Source organism: Nycticebus coucang, chromosome 21 (genome assembly GCF_027406575.1).
Source record: "Nycticebus coucang isolate mNycCou1 chromosome 21, mNycCou1.pri, whole genome shotgun sequence".
Taxonomy (NCBI): Eukaryota; Metazoa; Chordata; class Mammalia; order Primates; family Lorisidae; genus Nycticebus; species Nycticebus coucang.
Window position 1 is genome coordinate 50,646,299 of NC_069800.1, and position 18,737 is coordinate 50,665,035.

Genomic DNA, 18,737 nt, shown 5'->3' on the forward strand with positions numbered 1-18,737 from the left:
TCCACGTACATTTACCAAAAGATACGTGTAAGAATGTTCAAGGCAGCGCTTTTCATCAAAGCACAAAACCGGAAACAATCCAAATGTCCATCAGCAGTAGACTGGATAAATGATTGCAGAATATTTGGACACAGTGAAATACTATACAGCAATGAGAATGAATGATTTCTAACCACAGGTGATCACGTGGATGAATCTCACAAACACTATATGTTCAGTAAAAGAGCCAGACAGCCACACAGAACATTCTGTATCACGCCATTTACATAGAACACGTGAACGGGCAAAACTTATCAGGGATAATAGAAATGGAAGGCAAACTGTGGTCCCTCCGATTGGGGCTGGGTAGTGACTAGAAGGGCTTTGAGGGACACTGGAGGCGCTGGTAAGGTTTTCTTTCTTTGGGGGCTGTTGTATGACTAAGTTTGGTCATTTGTATCTTGTGTTAATCAGGTCCCTCGGGTAGCACGTCCCCACTGGGAGTGCGGATGGACTAGCCTTTTACAGTCTGAACAATTTATTTAACTTCCTGGGAGGGGAAGAATTATTTTAGCCTCATAATGGATGATGAGCTGTGAAATTGCTCCCGTGGTGGCTGGCCCCAGGGAGGCAGGTGGCGCGGGCCTCCCTAGATCTGTTCAGCTCTGCAGGCTCCGGCCTTCACTCATCTTTCTCTGTGGACAGAGTTTTAAGGAATGTTTGAAACATTAACATCTCAAAGCACATGCGTGTGTGTCTGTGTGTGTATGTGGTTTTGTGATGCTCTTCTGTGGTGCAGAAATTTTGTTAATGGAATATTTGCAGATGTCTATGAAAAAGTTTCTTTGGGCACAAACACATGCATGCTGCGTGCGGACACGTTCATGCACAAATACAAGCAAATACAAATGCAATACATAGGCGTACTTATTTATATACACCCCTCTGCACATTGAGAATTGCTGTGTGATGCTAGGCAAGTTATTTAACCTCGCAGTGCTTCAGTTTCTTCCAGGAAATGGAGATGATAGGCTCGGTGCCTATAGGTCAGCGGCTACATACATTGGGGCTGGCAGGTTCAAGCCCAGGCCTGGCCTGCCAAACAACAATGGCAACTACAGCAAAAAAATAGCTGGGCGTTGTGGCAGGCGCCTGTAGTCCCAGCTACTCGGGAGGCTGAGGCAGAAGAATCGCTGAAGCCCAAGAGTTTGAGGTTGCTGTGAGCTGTGATGCCATGGGACTCTACTGAGGGTGAAATAGTGAGACTCTGTCTCAAAAAAATAAATAAATAAGAAATGGAGATTATAAAACACCTGGTTTCTGGGGCCGTTGTGAACAATACTCAAATATGTGCACATGTACCACGTGACTGAGATTTTTATCTGCATTTATTTCTTCAATGGCTGCCTTCCTCCTAGACCGTGGGCTTCATGGGAGCAGGGACCTGGCATATGGCAGGAGCTGAGTTAGTATCTGTAGAGGGACTTAGGACACCTATCACAAATGCACTGGTACACATGCTGGTGTCTAGACATGTTGGCAAGTGCATCTGTGTGGGCATTTGTACAAGTCTGCAAACACGGTTCATTCACGGCTCATAGGTCAAGGCTCCCAGCTGGGATGTAACAGAACTGGAATTGGAACCATGGTTAGTCTGGGTTGAAGTCCAAACTGGACTTTTTTTTTTTTTTTTTGAGATAGAAATTTCTGTTGCCCTAAGTAGAGCCCTATAGCATCTTCAGAGCTCACAGCAATCTCAAACTCTTGGGCTCAAGTACTCCTCCTACCACAGCCTCCCGAGTATGTGGGACTACAGGCACCTGCCACCACCCTCAGCTAATTTTTCTACTTTTCTATCTCAAGAGTGAGATAGTTTCTCACTCTTGCTGAGGCTGGTCTCAAACTACTGAACTCAAGCAATCCACCCTCCTCAGCCTCCCAGAGTGCTAGGATTACAGGCCTGAGCCACTGCACCCGCCCAAAGTCTATGTTTTCAATGCCCAAGGCCTTGTGTGATGGGGGACCAGCAATATCCCCTGAAGCTCGCTAGGCATGCAGCATCTTGGTCCCCACCCAAACTTCCTAAGTCAGAATCTGCGTCTTGATAGATTCCCTAGTTGCACCCTCTGTGTGCACCTTACAGATTAAGAAGTAGTGCTGGTTTAGTGTACATGCTGCCTTCCCTGAGCATTAGGAGGAATAAGGAGTCTGTGCTCAAGAGGTTCATAAGCCAGAGGGCACAGGCACAGGACCACTCCAAGGAGCAATTGGAGAATGGGAGAGGAGGCACCTGGGAGCTGCCTGTGAAGACACAATCAACGTGGAAGCTCAGATGCACACAGGAGGAAGCCTAGTCCCTTGTTTAAGAGGAAGCAGAAGGTCAGGGTCAAGAGTACCAATTCATGAGCTAGATTTTCAATTTCAAAAACAACACATATTAATCATCTCATAGTTTCTGCAGGTCAGGAGTTAGGTGTGGCTCAGCTGGGTGTTGGCTTAAGAGCACTCAATATGGTAGTCAGGGCTGTGGTCTCATCTGATGGCTCAATTAGAGGTGGGTTCACTTCCACGCTGTATCTGGTGGTGGTTGGCAGGATTCAGTCCCCCCCGAGCTAGATGGTTGAATTGGATTCCTGACTCTGTCCCACCTTCCTTCTTAGGTGTTTGACTTTGTGCAAACTTTACATCTCAGTGCCTCCATTTCTTCCTCTGTGAAATGGATATACTAATAGCACCTGTCTTCATTTATTGTGAAGACTGATATATTTATGTATGAAAAGTGCATAGAACAGCAATATGTATGAACACACAGTACGTGCTATATAAATGGTTTCTGCTATTATTATTTTTTGAACAAAGCTGTAACCCAGCAGGTCAGACTAGTCTGAGGATAGGGGCTGACCTACCTTTTCCCTAATAACTCTTCAGGTCACAGCACAAGCCTGGCTTAGAGGGGGTATTCCTTTGACCTTGAGAGAGTAGATGAGCTCTGGGTGGCAGCCCCCTGATGGCAGGTTTTGGGACATATTAATAGGAGCATGGGGCAGGCTATAGGAGGAGCAAGCCTCACTCCATTCTTCTTGAGGCAGGCCCAATCCTTGGTGCCACCACCTGGGACAGCAGTAGAGTATTGCGGAAGTCCTATCAATATCACCTGGGAGGACATGGGCCTGAGCAGAGGGGCCAGAATGGCCAGGTGACACCAGGGCGCGCAGTGTCGGGGGGCAGCAGTGGGCTCACTGTGGCTGGTGTCAGGCAAGGTTGCAGGATCTAGCCCTGGAAGCCTCAGATGCCGGATAGAGGCTGAGCTCCCTCTCTGAAGGCAGCTAGCCTTGGAAGGAACTTTGTCAAGGTCTAGCCTTGACAGTGTCCATAGGGCAGCAAGCACTGGGGGACTTCCCTGCTCAGCTTGTTATCACAGGATCTCAGGGCACTCATGAGGGTCATTCTCAGAGGACCGAGTCCCTTCATGAGGGTCATTCTCAGAGGACCGAGTCCCTTCACCCACAGGAAGGCCATCAAAGCTGTCCTGGGAGGAGATGTGGAGAAGGGTGACCTCCCTGAAGATGGATTGGAGTAGGCAGATTTGAGATACATTGGGAGATAGGGCTAGCAGTGACAGCTGGAAGTGGGGGTGAGAGAGAGGGAGGAACTGAACATAGAACCCAGGCTTCCAGCTTGAGCCACAGGTGGAGGGACACTGAGGGGGCACAGACTTGGCATTGACGTGTTAACTTTTCTACCTCAGGACAGGGCTCAGCAAACCATGGCCTGCAGGCCAAATGTGGCCCTCCACTTATTTTTTGTAAATAAAATTTACAAAACTTCAGATATTGCCTGTGGCTACTTCCATGCTCCAGCAGCTGGTCTGATACCCTGTTTCCCCGAAAATAAGACAGTGTCTTATTTTAAGGTGCTCTCCCAAAGATGCGCAAGGTCTTATTTTCAGGGGACATCTTGTCTTTCCTGTAAGTAGGTCTTATTTCCGGAGGATGTCTTATTTTCGAGGAAACAGGGTAGTTGTCGGAGAGACTGTGTGACCCACAAAGCCAAAAATGTTCATTATCTGGACCTTTGCAGAAAATGTTTGCCAAGCCCTCCTCTAGGACGTCCAAGGGAAAGTGTCAAACAGACAGTGGATGTGTGGTTATAAAAATGTTTAAAAAAACAAACAGCACTACCACTTCCTGGAAAAGTGAGTGTCCCTACTTGCAAAGTGTGGCTAATGCTTGGTGCAGGATGCCTCTTCTCATTCAAATACGTGTCCCCCTGCAGTCATCCCCAGCTTTGCTACTTAAGTTCTGTTGGGACTGTTTTCTTCCTAAAGAAGGAAACCCTAAAACCCAACCACCAATCCTTCATTTTTCCAGAACCTCCACCTCCCCCACCGGTGAATCACCCAGAAAGTTGCTCGAGCCTTAGGTGGGTCGGTTGGTTCCCTGAGCAGGAACACATGGGAATTCTCATGTTTGTTTCCAGATACGGTTTCAGTAAACAAAATTCATGTCTAATGTGGCTGCCCATCATCTTCTCATTATGAAGCCTCCATCTGCCCCAATCCAAGCATTTCGGTGTCAGGAATGGCTTTGAAGCAACTGTGGCTGTCGCATGGCAGATCAGCAGCAGGACCATGTTGGACACACTCCTCTGTGATAGCCGTGGCTTGGCTAGGAGTTTCTCCCTGTAAATAAAGGATTAAAAAGATATTACACCCCTTTTCCCCCACCTCCTCCAGAACCCATGTTTAATTTTAACAGTATGGCCTTTCCAATCCTGCTTGGCTTATTACGGTTTGGGTTTTTATTTATTTATTTTCTAAGAAGCATTTTTTAGTCCAGGAAAATGACAGGCCAAGACAGAAGGTGTAATTGTACTGATTTTCAGAAGTGCTGCAACACTCCAGATCCGATGTAACGGCAAGACATGAATCAGAAAGATTCCATTAAACATCTTTGGGACGGGTGACACAGGGGTATTATCCAAGATGATTAATTTGACTCAGTCATTATGGACACAGACAAGCCTGACAAAATTGCATTTCATTCCCTGCAGAATTCATAAAATCGCTCTACATGTGATAAGAAGGTACAGGGCTGGGATCCCTGCTCCCGTTGATGGGTTTGGGGGATTGGATAAGATACCATTTCCCTGCTGAGAACACGGAGTTGGGAAACAGTGTATTGCTCGGCGGTCTTTTAGCAGAGATGTTCCCATAGGTGTCGATTTTATTTGCTAAAATGGTAGGATGGCTGTATAATTTACCATCCAAACTGGGATACTTTTTAGAAAGAGAGTATCATTAACCACCATGCTGGAACAAGGGACCTGAAGCAGAACCTTCCTGCTAAGCTGGGTTTATGTGTGTCTTGTGGGAGGTGTGAACATTGGTAGAGCAAGCTTTGCTTTATTCCATCAATGCTACTTGTATGTCTTTGGAGAACTCCTTTTGCCCCTTCGAACCTCAGTTCTCTCATCTGTAATGTGGAAATGCTATTTCTACTACCATCTCAGGTCTTTTTTTTTTTCTTCCTCAAGTGTGTAAGGGGTCAACTTTTTGTGAATGTTTTCACATCTGTTTCCTTGTGTCATTTTCTGAGCAGTTGGGTTGGCTTTTGAAGACAAAGAGGCCAAGGAGTAGCCAGTTTGGATAAATTGTCAGAAGTCCCTCAGCAAGAAGGACGTGAAAACATTTGGAACCCCAGAGTCCTGTGTCAACATCAGGTGCCATTGCTGTAAACCCAGTTCATTCAGCAAGCTGCACTCCCCCAGCTACAAGAAAACATAGGTTTATGTTCGTCCCTCCACTGGCTCCGGTCTTGCTCTGCTGACTCTCCCTTTCCTTTTCTTAGAAGGTATCTCAGGCAGATCCTGCAGTTTTTGAGCATTTTTAGTTATAGGAATCAAAACTCCAGTTTCATAGTCTTGGGAACCTGCGGTAGGGATGGAGGTGATCCAGCACTCACTTCTCCATGCTGTTTCCTCTGCTGCTGCTGGAGGCTGTAGGATCAGGACATGGTGAGATAGGATTGAAGGAGTAAGGTCAACGCATCTTGCCGACTAGCGTCTTATCGTTGTGTCTGTTGTTGTACCTCTTTCTTGCGAGGCACACTGAGCTGGGGAGTCACTGGCAGCTGACCTCTCGTGACCTGCCTCGTAGCTGGTGCATCTGTTAGCATACCTCTTGCTGCTGAGGTCCCCTTGCCCTATTGGCCACTGTGTTGGCTGAGACTCCTTTAGATGCCTTCAGGCAGCCACACCTTTCTTAGCATTCACTTGCCCCAGCAACCCACATATCCTTAACTTCTTAAACTGTGTCGGTGCAGATTGATTCATTCTCTCGCGCTCTCTCTCTTTGCCTGCTATTTCAGGCAGTTCCAGCTATCCTCTCATCTTCCAAAATCTTCCACCAACAGCCAAATACTACTTGGTGTCCTAATTTTCTCTAGGAACACAAGTTGGATTCTCCTAAGAAGCCTTTCTCATCAGACTTCACCAGGAAGGGAGATGCCACTTCCCCTTTTGTCGTATTTCTATGACATTGTCTGGAGAAAGGTCAGATTACCCTCTTCTCTCAGTAAATCTCTACCTCTCTCTTAGACAGCACAGGGGTGGGCAGAAGAGACAGAGTCAACATGTGAATCTGAAAACCTTGTAGTTAGCATTGACAGAAATAAAGTGGAAAGCTATCAAATAATGAAAGGAACATTTTGCCAAGAACATACCATAATACTCAATTTGTAAATATTTAACAACATAGCTTTGAAATATATGAAGCAAAAATAGACAGAAATACAAGAGTTTGAGAAAATCATAATCGTGTTGGATAATTTTTTTAACATTCTTTCCTCAGAAACCAAAGGATTAAGCAGAAGAAAGTGAGAGTTATTTAGAAGATTTAAACAACAGAATTAGCAAGTTGGAAATGATGAACATTGGTCAAACTTAGCCTGTGTTACAGGAATTCTCAAGTGGTTTTTAAAGAATCAATATATTCCTTTATTATTTTGGGGAGTATTCTCTTCCTTTTTCTTATCAGTGGTTACCTATTTTGTTAGCCTTTAAAAAAAAACCAGCTCCTCTTCTTTATATTTCTTATCTAAAATTTGTTATCTGTTTTATTACTTTTTCTCCTACTAACTTTTAGGTATTTTGTTACTCTATTTCTACCTTCTTGAGTTGAATGCCGAATTCATTTATTTTGTCTTTCTTGTTTTCTAATTAATTAATTCAGGTAAAAGGTATGAGTTTTTTATTGTTCATCTCTCATAGGCTTGGTTGGGTAACATTCTTATTATTTTGGTTATGATTTCCTCTTTAGTGAATTGTACCATTTATCGACTTAAATATTCCCTCTTGGTCTCTTTAATGTTTTTTGCCCTGAATTGTACTTAATTCATCATCAATTTTGTCACTCTTTTTTTGTTTGTTTGTTTGTTTGAGACAGCGTCTCACTATGTCACCCTTGGTAGAGTGCTGTGGTGTCACAGCTCACAGCAACCTCAAACTCTTGGCCTTACGCAATTCTCTTGCCTCAGCCTCCCAAGTAGCTGGGACTACAGGCACCCACCACAATGCCCGGCTATTTTTTGGTTGCAGTTGTTGTTTAGCTGGCCTGGGCTGGTTTGAACCCACTAGCCTCAGTGTATGTGACCAGCCCTACTCACTGAGCTATGGGCACCGAGCCTGCTGCTCTGAGTTTTATGTGCCTGATATATCTGTTTATTTTTAACTTTACATGTCATTTTATTTTATGCATGTCTCTTATAAATCCATATGCTGGATTCATTTATGTTAATCAAAATATTAATTCCTATTTTTTACTTTAAAAAAGTGATGGAAATCATTGATATTTATTGTGATTACGAATATTTAACCTTAGTACTATTTTTGTGACAGTTCTTTAATATCATGTTTCATAGTTAATTCCTTTTTTTCCTTTCAGATTTTTCTTAGGTCAGTCAAGTTCTACTTTCTTTCACTTTTTTGTTTTTTTTTTGCAGTTTTGGCCAGGGCCAGGCTTGAACCCACCACCCCAGTATATGGGGCCGGTGCCCTACTCCTTGAGCCACAGGCACTACCTTTCTTTTGCTTTTTTTCCTTCCTCTGATGGTATGGAATTTCTGATTTTTTTTTTAATGATAACAAATAGTTAATAAATGAATTCAGCACAGTTTCAGGATATAAGGTCAACATAGACAAATCAGTTGTGTTTCCATAAACCAACAATGAGCAATTCGAAAAGGAAACTAGAAAACAATTTCATATACAATAACATATAAGCTAATAAAATATGTAGGAAAAAGTTTAATCAACAAGGTGAAAGACTTATTAACTGAAAACTGCAAAACATTGCCAAAATAAATGTTAAAAGATCTACATAAGTGGAAAGACATCGCATTTGAAGATTGGAAGACCTTGTTTTGTTAAGATGACAATCCTACCTAAGTGATCTGCAAGTTCAGTGCAATCCCTATCAAACTTCCACTGGTCTTTTTTGCGAAAAATAGAAAAGCTTCTTTTCTTTTCTTTTTTTATTTCAGGCTAATGTGAAGGTACAACTAGATTACAATGTTTGCATTTGTTAGATAGACTTAATCTTGTAGTTGTGTCACACACACAAGCGGTATGCTATACACCCTCACTTTGTGCCCATTAAGTGGGAGCACACAAGTCCCCCTCTCTCCTCCCCCCTCCCCCCACCTTGAATTGAGTTTTTCTCTTATGTGGGTGTGTATTAGATTGACCACTGGCTTCATACTGAGTACATTGGATACTTGCTTTTCTATTCTTGTGATACTTTGCTAAGAAAAATGTGCCTCAACTCCATCCAGGTTAATAAAAAAGATGTAAAGTCTCTACCTTTTATGGCTGAATAGTATTCCATACAGTACCCCACAGTTTGTTAATCTAGTCCTGGGTTGGTGGGCATTTAGGTTGTTTCCACATCTTGGTGATTGTAAATTGAACTGCAATAAATAACCTGGTGCAAATGTGCTTATGATGTAAAGTGATTTTTTTTCTGGGTAGATGCCTAGTAATGGGACTGCAGGATCAAATGGAAGGTATAATTTGAGTTCTTAAGGATTCTCCAGACTTCTTTCCAAAGAGGCTGTATTAGTTTGCATTCCCACCAACAGTGTAAAAGTGTTCCCTTTTCTCCACATACACACCAGCATCTGCAACTTTGGGACTTTGTGATGTGGGCTATTCTTACTGGGGTTAGGTGATATCTCAGGGTGGTTTCGATTTGCATTACTCTGATGATTAGGGATGATGAGCAATTCTTTTTTGTGTGTGTGTGTGTTTTTTTTTTTTTTTTTTTTTGGCTGGGGTTGGGTTTGAACCCGCCACCTCCAGCATATGGGACCGGTGCCCTACTGCTTGAGCCACAGGCGCCGCCCTGATGAGCAATTCTTAGTAATAAGAACAAAGCCAGAGGCATCACTCTACTAGACATTAGATTATATTACAAGTCCACAGTGATCAAAAGAGCATGGTATTGGCACAAAAATAGAGACATAGACATATGGAACCAAATGGAAAACCAAGAGATGAAGCCAGTCTTTTAAAGCCATCTGATCTTTGATAAACCAAACAAAAGCATACACTGGGGAAAAGAATCACTATTCAATGAATGGTGCTGGGAGAACTGGATAACCACATGCAAAAGACAAAAACTGGACCTGCACCTTTTACCACTTACAAAAATTGACTCAAGATGAATAAAAGATTTAAATATAAGACATGAAATAATAAAAATCCTAGAAGAAAGTGTGGGAAAAATTCTTGAGGATGTCAGATTGGGAAAAGATTTTATGAAGAAGACGTCAGTGGTGATCACAACACCAAAAATAAGCAAACAAGACTTAAACCGAAAAGCTTCTGCACAGCTAAGGACACAACAAATAAAGCTAATAGCCTTCAGAATGAGAAAAGTTAACTTGCATGTTACAAATCTGACAAAGGGTTGATAACTGGAATCTACAGAGAACTCAAATTAATCAACAAAAGAAGAGCAAATAATCTCATCTATCACTGGGCAAGAGACATGAACAGAACTTTCTCTTAGGAAAACAGATGAATGGCCAAGAAACATATGAAAAAGCTTACTTTCAAGTTCATATGGGATTGTAAGGGGCCGTGAATAGCATGAATAATCTTGAAAAATAACAAGTTGGAAGATTCACGTTTCCCAATTTCTACAAAGCCACAGCAATCAAAAGAACCTGGTACCAACACAAGGGTAGACACATAGACCAACGGAATAGAAGTGAGAGTCCAGAAATAAACCCATACATCTATGGCTAGTTGACTCTTGACCTGGGGCCAAGACCATTCAAAGGGGAAAGAACAATCTTTTCCCCAAACGTTGCTGGGATAACCAAATAACCACATGCAAAATGGTGAAGTTGGACTCTTCTTCATGTCATATAGAAAAGCTAATTCAAAATGGACCCCAGGTTATAAATATTTGAGTTCATGGATATGCCAGTTATCCTGGTCTGGTTATTGTACATTTATACGTGTAATATCACACTGTACTGCATATTACATGTCAATTAAAATAATAAAAGTGGGCTGGAAACAATGGCTCATGCCTGTAATCCCAGCACTCTGGGAGGCCAAGATGGGTGGATCACTTGAGCTCACGAGTTCAAGACCAGCCTGAGCAAGAGCAAGACCCCCTCTCTAAAAAACCTCACCAGGTGTTGTTGTGAGCACCTGTAGTCCCAGCTACTTGGGAGGCTGAAGCAAAAGAATCGCTTGAACCCAAGAGTTTGAGGTTGCCAAGAGCTCTGATGCCACAGCATTCTACTGGGGCAAGAAAGTGAGACTCTGTCCCCCAAAATAAATAAATAAATAAAAATAAAATAATAAAAGCCAATAATTAATAGGATTACCATAAAAAATAATTCATGATCTATATTTCAGGGCAAACCCTATAAAATTGTAAGAAGAAAACATGAGGGTAACTTTTCGTGACCTTGGATTTGGCAACGAATTCTTAGCTATCATGTCAAAATCATGAGTGGCGAAAGAAAAAGTAGATAAATTGGACTTCATTGCAATTAAAAACTTTTGTGCATCAAAGGACATCATATGGAAAGTGAAAACACAACCTGCAGAATGGAAGAAATATTAGGGAAGGGCCTAGTATTTATAATATATAAAGAACTCTTACAACACAACAACAAAAAGACAACCTGGTCTTTTTCAGGGGCAAAAGACTTCAATAGACATTTCTCCAGAGAAGATATGCAAATTGCCAAGAAGCATATAAAAAGATCCCTAATATCATTAATCTTTAGAAAAATACCAGTCAAAACTATAATAAGATACCACTTCACACCCACTAGGATGCTATAATTTGAAAAATGGAAAATAAATGTTGGTGGCAAGGATGTGGAGAAATTAGAATCCTCAGACGTTGCTGGTGGGAATGTAAAATGTGCAGCCAGTATCGAAAACAGCTCGGAAGTTCCTCAAAATGTTAAACATACAATTACCAGCTGACCCAGCAATCCACTCCTGGGTATGTACCCCAAAGAATTGAAAACAGACCCCACCTGATGTGCATGATGCAATGGTACATTTCAAAACTATTAAGAAATGAGTATAATTGTGATGGCTGTGTTACTTAGTTCAAATGGTCAATTGTATGTTGTATGAATTCACTTCAATATCTTGAAGTGTAAGCATTTCACATTGTATATGGAAGCAGTACCCTGAACCCTATAAATGCATAAATGTACAAAGTTATGATTTAATAAAAAATAACAAAAAATTAAAAAATAGAAAAAACAAAAGAAGAAAGAGACTCAAACAAATGTCTGTTCATGTTTGCCCCTAGTATCACAATTCACAATAGTTAAAAGATGGAAACAGCTCCCATGTCCGTCAGCAGGTGAATAAACCAATTGTTGTATATACATACAATGTAATATTATTTAGCCTTAAAAAGGAATGAAGTATTAATATGTTCAGAAACCCCAAAAACATTATACTAAGTGAAACAAGCCGGGCACAAACGATCATATATGATATGATTCCATGTGTATGAAAATAATCCGGAATAGGTGCATTCGTAGAGGCAGAGCAAAGAATTGCTTAATGGGGGCAGGGTTTGCTTTTGGGGTGATGACAGAGTTTGGGAACTAAATTCAGGTGGTGGTTGTGCAACATTGTGAACATATTAAGTGCCACTGAATGGTTCACTTTAAAATGGTCAATTGTATGTTGTATGAATTCACTTCAATATCTTTTTTTTTTAATTGTTTGGGATTCATCAAGGTAGAATTAGGTTACACTGATTGCATTTGTTAAGTATAGTCCCTCTCATGACTCTGTCCCACCCCCAAGAGGTGTGCCATACACCGTGACCCTGCACCGCCCTCTCTCCTCCCCTCTCCCTCCCCTTGTATTAGCTCATCCGCTGCCTTCATATTAGAATTGAACACATTGGATTCTTGCTTCTCCATTCTTGTGATGCTTTACTAAAAAGATAACGTGTTCCATCTCAATCCAGGTTAATACCAAAAATGTAAAGCCTCCCTTTTTATTGTTGAATAGTATTCCATGGTAACCACAGCTTGTTAATCCATTCCTGAGTTGGTGGGCATTTAGGTTGTTTCCACATTTTGACGATTATAATTGAGCTGCAATAAACAGTCTAGTACAAATGTCCTTATGATAAAATGATTATTGTTCTTCTGGGTAGATGCCCAGTAATGGGATTGCAGGATCAAATGGGAGGTCTAACGTGAGTTCTGTGAGGATTCTCCAGACTTCCTTCCAAAAAGGTTGTATTAGTTTGCAGTCCCCCCAGCAGTGTAAAAGTGTTCCCTTCTCTCCACATCCACGCCAGCTTTGAGACTGCAGCTTTGAGACTTTGTGATGTGGGCCATTCTCACTGGGGTTGAGTGATCTCAGGGTGGTTTTGATTTGCATTTCTCTGATGATTAGGGACGATGAGCATTTTTAAATATGTTTGTTAGCCATTCATCTGTCTTCTTTAGAGAAGGCTCTTCTGTTCATGTCTCTACCTTTTTAAACATCACAACATGTATTTAAACTTAATAGTTTTCTTACAGTGTAGTAATGAATGTCTGCTCTTCATGAAGAAAGACACCAAGCTTCTGGCTGAAATCTTCTAGATTTTTAGTTTCGGATCAATATTAATTTGATAATCTTATACCTCTTCTATTCTAGGAATCTTTAGTCAGCATTCTGATGAAATTTCACTTTATCAGCAACTATTTTGAATTACCATAAACTGTAGTGGTTTTTCAGCTCACTGCTTTTTCTAGAATCCCTCTCGTGTTCACTTTTCATTCTCGGTTTTAGCTTTAGGTGTTTTTCCAGAAGGGATTATTTAAAACAATTTTTTATTTTTACTTCCTGTGGTTGAATTTTTGATGAAGTTATCATTTTATTTTATCATGGTAAGTGAACGAGTTAATTCTGATAAATCAATGCAACACACGAGAGCTGATCGCTGCAATAGGCTTGTGATGCCCTCAGATGCTCTCCACATTCCTTCCTCCACTGTTTCCTTGAGGCCCAGAGGCCTCCCCTTCGCCTGTTCACTTCCTTGACTCAAATTTACTGCCCCCAGTGCAGGAATTCTGGGAGAGGGCTGCCCCTTCTCTGAGCACAGGGCAAGCCACATAGCTTTTCAATCAATCTGGCATTCTTCCCTTCCTGGAATTGGGGCATGAAAGACCTACCAGTCTGTCCTCTGGTTGCTCTATCTACCCCAGCCGCATTCCTTTGCTCTGACTCCCATTCCTTAATTGATTTGAAAACAGAACTGCAAATGGAGGAATTGCAGGATCAGGTGATTCTAGCAGCCTCCTAACCGTCTTTGCCTGGGAGGGCAGCTCCACCTTTGTGCTTGTTGATAAATCCCCACCTTCTAGCCCTGTTGTTTGCCTCCATGTCTCTCCCCCAGTCCCAATGCATACCCTTGAAAGACGGTCAATTTTGGTTTTTCATGTACCAGCTCAGGGGAGGGAGGAGTGCTGGACTGATTTGAACCATCTGTGTCTCTCCCTTGTATCACAGCCAAGGGTGAGTCTTCACCTGGAATTCCTGGTATGAGAGGCTCTTCCCCATCCGCCAAAACCATTTATCTTCTTGCCACTATTTCTTCTCCATTTTCTCCTTCTTCATTCATTCATTTAGCAAATCCTTTTTGAGAATTCACTATAGGTCAGGCCCTGTTCTAGGTACTGGGGGTCCAGCAGTGAGCAAAACAGATGAAAATCTCCTGTCCTCATGGAGCTGACATCCTAGGGGGGTATAGCAAGTGCTAAGGAATAAACATAATAAATTAAGAAAATATGTGTGATGGTATATGGTGGCATGTGATTTAAAAAACAGAGAGCATGGCAAATGGATTGTGATTTTAAGTTGATCAGTGAGGGTAAACTTCCCCGAGAAGGGGGTGGTTGGGACCCAAGGAGGTGAAGGAATAGGCTCTGTGGATATTTGAGAGAAGTATGCTAAAGAGAGGGAACAGTCAGTGCAAAGACCCTGGGGCAGAAACATGCCTGAAGTATCTGAAGGAGAATGGCAGATGATAATGTCAGAAAGGTAAAAAAGGCAGGTGGCATTGGGGGGATCTAGACCCTGTAGCATGGTGTGGGGAGCCATTGTGAGGACCCTGTTCCTCCTCTGTGTGACAGGGAGAGCACTGGAGGGTTTGAGCAGAGCTGATATTTTACCAGGATCATTCTGTCCCCCGAGTGAGATAACCCATAGCAAGGGTGCGGGTAGGAAAAGCAGTCAGGAGACCAGCAGGACAAAGAGGACAATGACTTGGTCCACGGTGGTCACACCTTAGGTTTAGTCTCAAGGTGGAGCCAGTGGTGTTTGGAGGTGAGCGAAAGAGAGGAATTAAGGAACATATTTTGGTTTGAGTGACGAGAAGGATGGAGTTCCTGCTAGCAAAGGAGGGGAAGACTGTGCCAGGGACAGGTTCTCTAGATATTGAGCACAATCCAAGTGGAGGCGCCAGATAACAGTGGGTTTGTGAGCCTGCAGTGCAGGGGAAGGCCCAGCCTGGAAGAACTGTGGAATGAGCAGCCCAGAGTTGGTGTTTAAAGCCACAAGTCAGGATAAGAGAACCAGGGAGAGGTGGCATCTCTTGGCATCTCTTTCTACATTTTCACGAGGACACCAATGATTGAGGGCAAATTAGGCACCATTGAGCAGCCAATCTCTTAATTAGGGGACATCTTCGTTATGAATGTGACCTACTGTGGGGAAAAGCTGGGTTCAGAGTCACAAGACCTGGGTCTGAATCTCAACCAAGACCCACTATCTGTGTGACACTTCCCCTCTCAGAACTCTGTCCTCCTCATCTGCAAAATGAGTTCTTTGCAGAACGCGTAGGAAGGAAATGAAGAATGTGTATGAAGAAAATGCCAGGTCCACTGGCTGTCACACTGTGGGTACCCAGGGTGGGTTGGCTGGTGTTCGAGTGTCATGCGTTTAGGATTTGATTGCATTCAGAAGAGACATGTACGTGTTTGTACACATGGTTATTTTTAAGCGTGCCAATTGCCTCTTCATTGTCATGATTGTGTTATCCCAATATTTTGATACAACATATGCTTATTTTTTTCAAAAGGCTTCTGGTCTATTGGGCTGGTTCCAAGGGATTGAGGTTTGGGGTTTTGATTGAAAGGAATTGTCTTGTGCGATCACTTAGCATTCTCTGGGTACCTACTAGGTGCCTGTACCTGTTCTGGGTGCTGGGTGACAGGAAGGAAGGTGCAGTGGACAGACATGAACAATACTTAGCCGAGAGACTTACAGTATGTCAGGAGGAACAGGTGTGGAGGTGCCTCGGTGAGGTCTGAACGTAGAGCCAGGGGCATCCCCCCATCTCATGTGTTGCAGTGTAAGTAACTGGGTTATTATGGAGCGCCAGGCACTGTGCCAAGGACTGGTGACAAGACAGACTTAACCCCTTCCCTCATGGAGCCTCCGCTCTGGGTAAAGGGGGACATAAGGAAAAGAATCAAAAATAATTTTAGGTGGTAATGAACACCACGGGGACACACACACATGGGGCTGGGAAGGGGGTGTCATGGGGCAGAGTCTGGCCATAGAATGGGCAGAGAAGTTGGGCAGGCTTCCTGGAGGAAGGGACTCTGAACAGGGTAGCTGGCAGCGGGTTGCTACTTCCCAGGGAGGTAAGTTTGCGGCTGATTGTCACCTGAAGTCAGTCGGCCCCCAGCCCATCTCGGTGCCAGGCTGAAGTTAGACATCACCCCAGGTGCACAGACCTTGATGTGCGAGTTGGAACATTCTCAAGCGAGGGTGCTGAGCTCGTGCTGCTGTTTATGCACTCAGTGTCCTTGGGGAAGTCCCTGAATGTCTCTGACACTCCAGGCAAGGACCAGAATAGCAATTGTAAGTAACACCGAGAGTGCTGACGAGGTGCCTGGCGTTGTCCTGAGCAGCTATAGGGGCTGACTCATTTCCTCTTTACAACAGCCCTGTTGACGCATACTGTCATCGCCCTCTTTCTCACAGATGAGGAAACTGAGGCACAAACAGGTAAGTCATGTGCCCGAGTAGCACACAGGCAGGAAGTGGCAGAGCCAGGATTTGCACCCCAGCCGTCCGGCTGTTACCTGCTGCACCACACTTTCTCCTGCCTAACAGGGACAATCCTTTCCACCTCTAAGGCAGTCATGGGAATTGAGCTGGATGCACATTTACAGTTGCTATTGACTTGCAGTTTTTAGTTCTTACATCGCACCCCGACTCTATATCAGTTCTGATCTAAGCATTGGGGAAACCATGAGAAAAACTCACTTTAACCCTTAAACAAAGGATCACATGGGATGTCAGCTAACTGCAAGTTCCATGAGCACCTCCCAGGAGAAATGCCGGGTAATCCTGATATATAGAATGGGGTCTGACTTACTAGAGTAAGGTATCTGGGATGGTATCACTGAAGAATGGGTAAGAACCAGCTGGATGAGAGGAGAGCCCCAGGTGGGCAGAGGGATCAGCATAAGCGAGGGCCCAGAGGCAGCAGAGGTCACTGCGGCCAGAGAGATGAGGGGGACCAGGCCATGCAAGGACTTCCAGGGCCGGATTTGGGACTGTGGACTTTTTCCTAAGGGCAGAGGGGAGCTCATCATTTTATGCAAGGTGACATGGTGTGATGATCATCTTTACAAAGACTCCAGGAAGGGAATAGAGCAGTCAAGAGAGGGCTGGGGGAAGCCAGTGAAAGGCTGTGCCCTTGTTCAGGTGAGGATGGTGGTGGCCTGGACTGGGATAGTGGCAGTGGGCATGGAGAGAAAGAGGCAGCTTTTAAAGATAGAATGTTTTGGAGGAGTTTCATTGGATTGGAGAGGTGACAGAGGTGAGTCCCGGGTTTGTGGTTTTATTCACTGGAAGGAAGAGAGTGTAATTTACTAAGATGGGGAGGATACAGGGACATGGGAATGGAAGGCACATGGTGCCTCTGCAGTGGGGATTCTGAGTGGGTGTTGAGATACTCAGCTCTGGAGCTCAGAGGAAGGACCGAGGCTGGAGGTGAGAATGTGGCACCTAGGTGGGAATGGAAACCGAAATCGCTGAGGTCCACCTGGGGAGAGAGGGTAGGGCTAGAAGAGAGGGGATCTTAGGACTGAGGTTGAGGAACTCCTATATGAGAACAGAGAGAGAAGGTGAAGCCAGGAGGGCACGGTTGTCACCTCTCCCCTCTCCAATGTTTGCTTATCTGTGAGATGATCCCTCAACATCCCTGCAGAGGGAGCTAGTGAGCAAGAGGCACCCTGGGCCCTGGGGGGTGAGATCGGGTGGGAGCAGCTCATCCTCTCTGAGTCTGTTTCTTGGCTATAAGAGGCAGTTAGTTTAGGGCTCTTCCCCCTGGAATTGTGGTAAGGCTTACACACAGTGCCCAAGGAGAAAGGCCCTGACATTGAGCAGGCATGTAGGTACCCTGTGTCCCCTCACCACCATGCACACACACTGCCCAGCGTCCACTGTCCACACACTGGACCACCAAGAACCAGAGACTGTGCCAGACTCAATGGCCCCATTGTGACATATACACTTGATTTGTCAACCAATACAAAGATGTTAGAAGACATTAATTTTTATATGCTATTGTGGTTTAGATTTTTTTCTCTCCCTTTCTACATAAGTACTTTGAATGATTTAAAATTTACCCCTATAGCCATCAATTCCTTTGGGATCCTTCATTGGTTGTTGAATGTTCTCAACCGCTATCTCTTCCATCATTCCTCTGACCCGTTCTCTCACCATTTTCACTCCAGAATGCTGATTGAACAGATACCCATGAGACACTTTTACTCTGTGCTCCTAACCTCTCTTTCATATTTCCTCTTTGACCCTCTCTGCTGAATTCTGGATAACTTCTTCAGATCCATCTTCCAGTTCACACATCTCTCTTCAGCTGGGTCTAATCTCCGGAGTACACAAGAGGAAGAACGACTCCCCTAGTTAATGTAGCGTTGATACTAAAACCCAACAAGGGCATTGGGAGACAGGAAAATCATAGGCCAATCCCATTTGTGAACCTGATGCAAAACTCCTAAACAAAGGATCAGAAGCAAAGCCCAACAATCCATGAAAAGAATAATACGTTGTGGCCATCACAGTCAAGTAGAGTTATTCCAGGAATGCATTTATTCTAACATTAAAAAAACCATGTGAGTTAATTACTGTATTAACTGAATTAAAGGAGAAAAGACATCTGAGCCTTT

At 43.6% G+C, this 18,737-nt stretch overlaps 1 protein-coding gene across 13 annotated transcripts in view; it reads left to right on the forward strand.

Annotated features, from left to right (window-relative positions):
- The window catches only part of TOX2 (TOX high mobility group box family member 2), a 138,799-nt gene that overhangs the window by 67,177 nt on the left and 52,885 nt on the right, over nt 1–18,737 (forward strand). Inside the window, exon 2 of one of the 13 annotated variants that reach the window (XM_053574583.1) lies at nt 16,486–16,548. The exons of the other annotated variants lie outside the window; for them this stretch is intronic. Coding sequence (XP_053430558.1) covers nt 16,525–16,548 — 24 coding nt within the window. The 5' untranslated portion in view covers nt 16,486–16,524. The remainder of the gene's footprint in view (nt 1–16,485; nt 16,549–18,737) is intronic. 13 annotated transcript variants of the gene reach the window in all.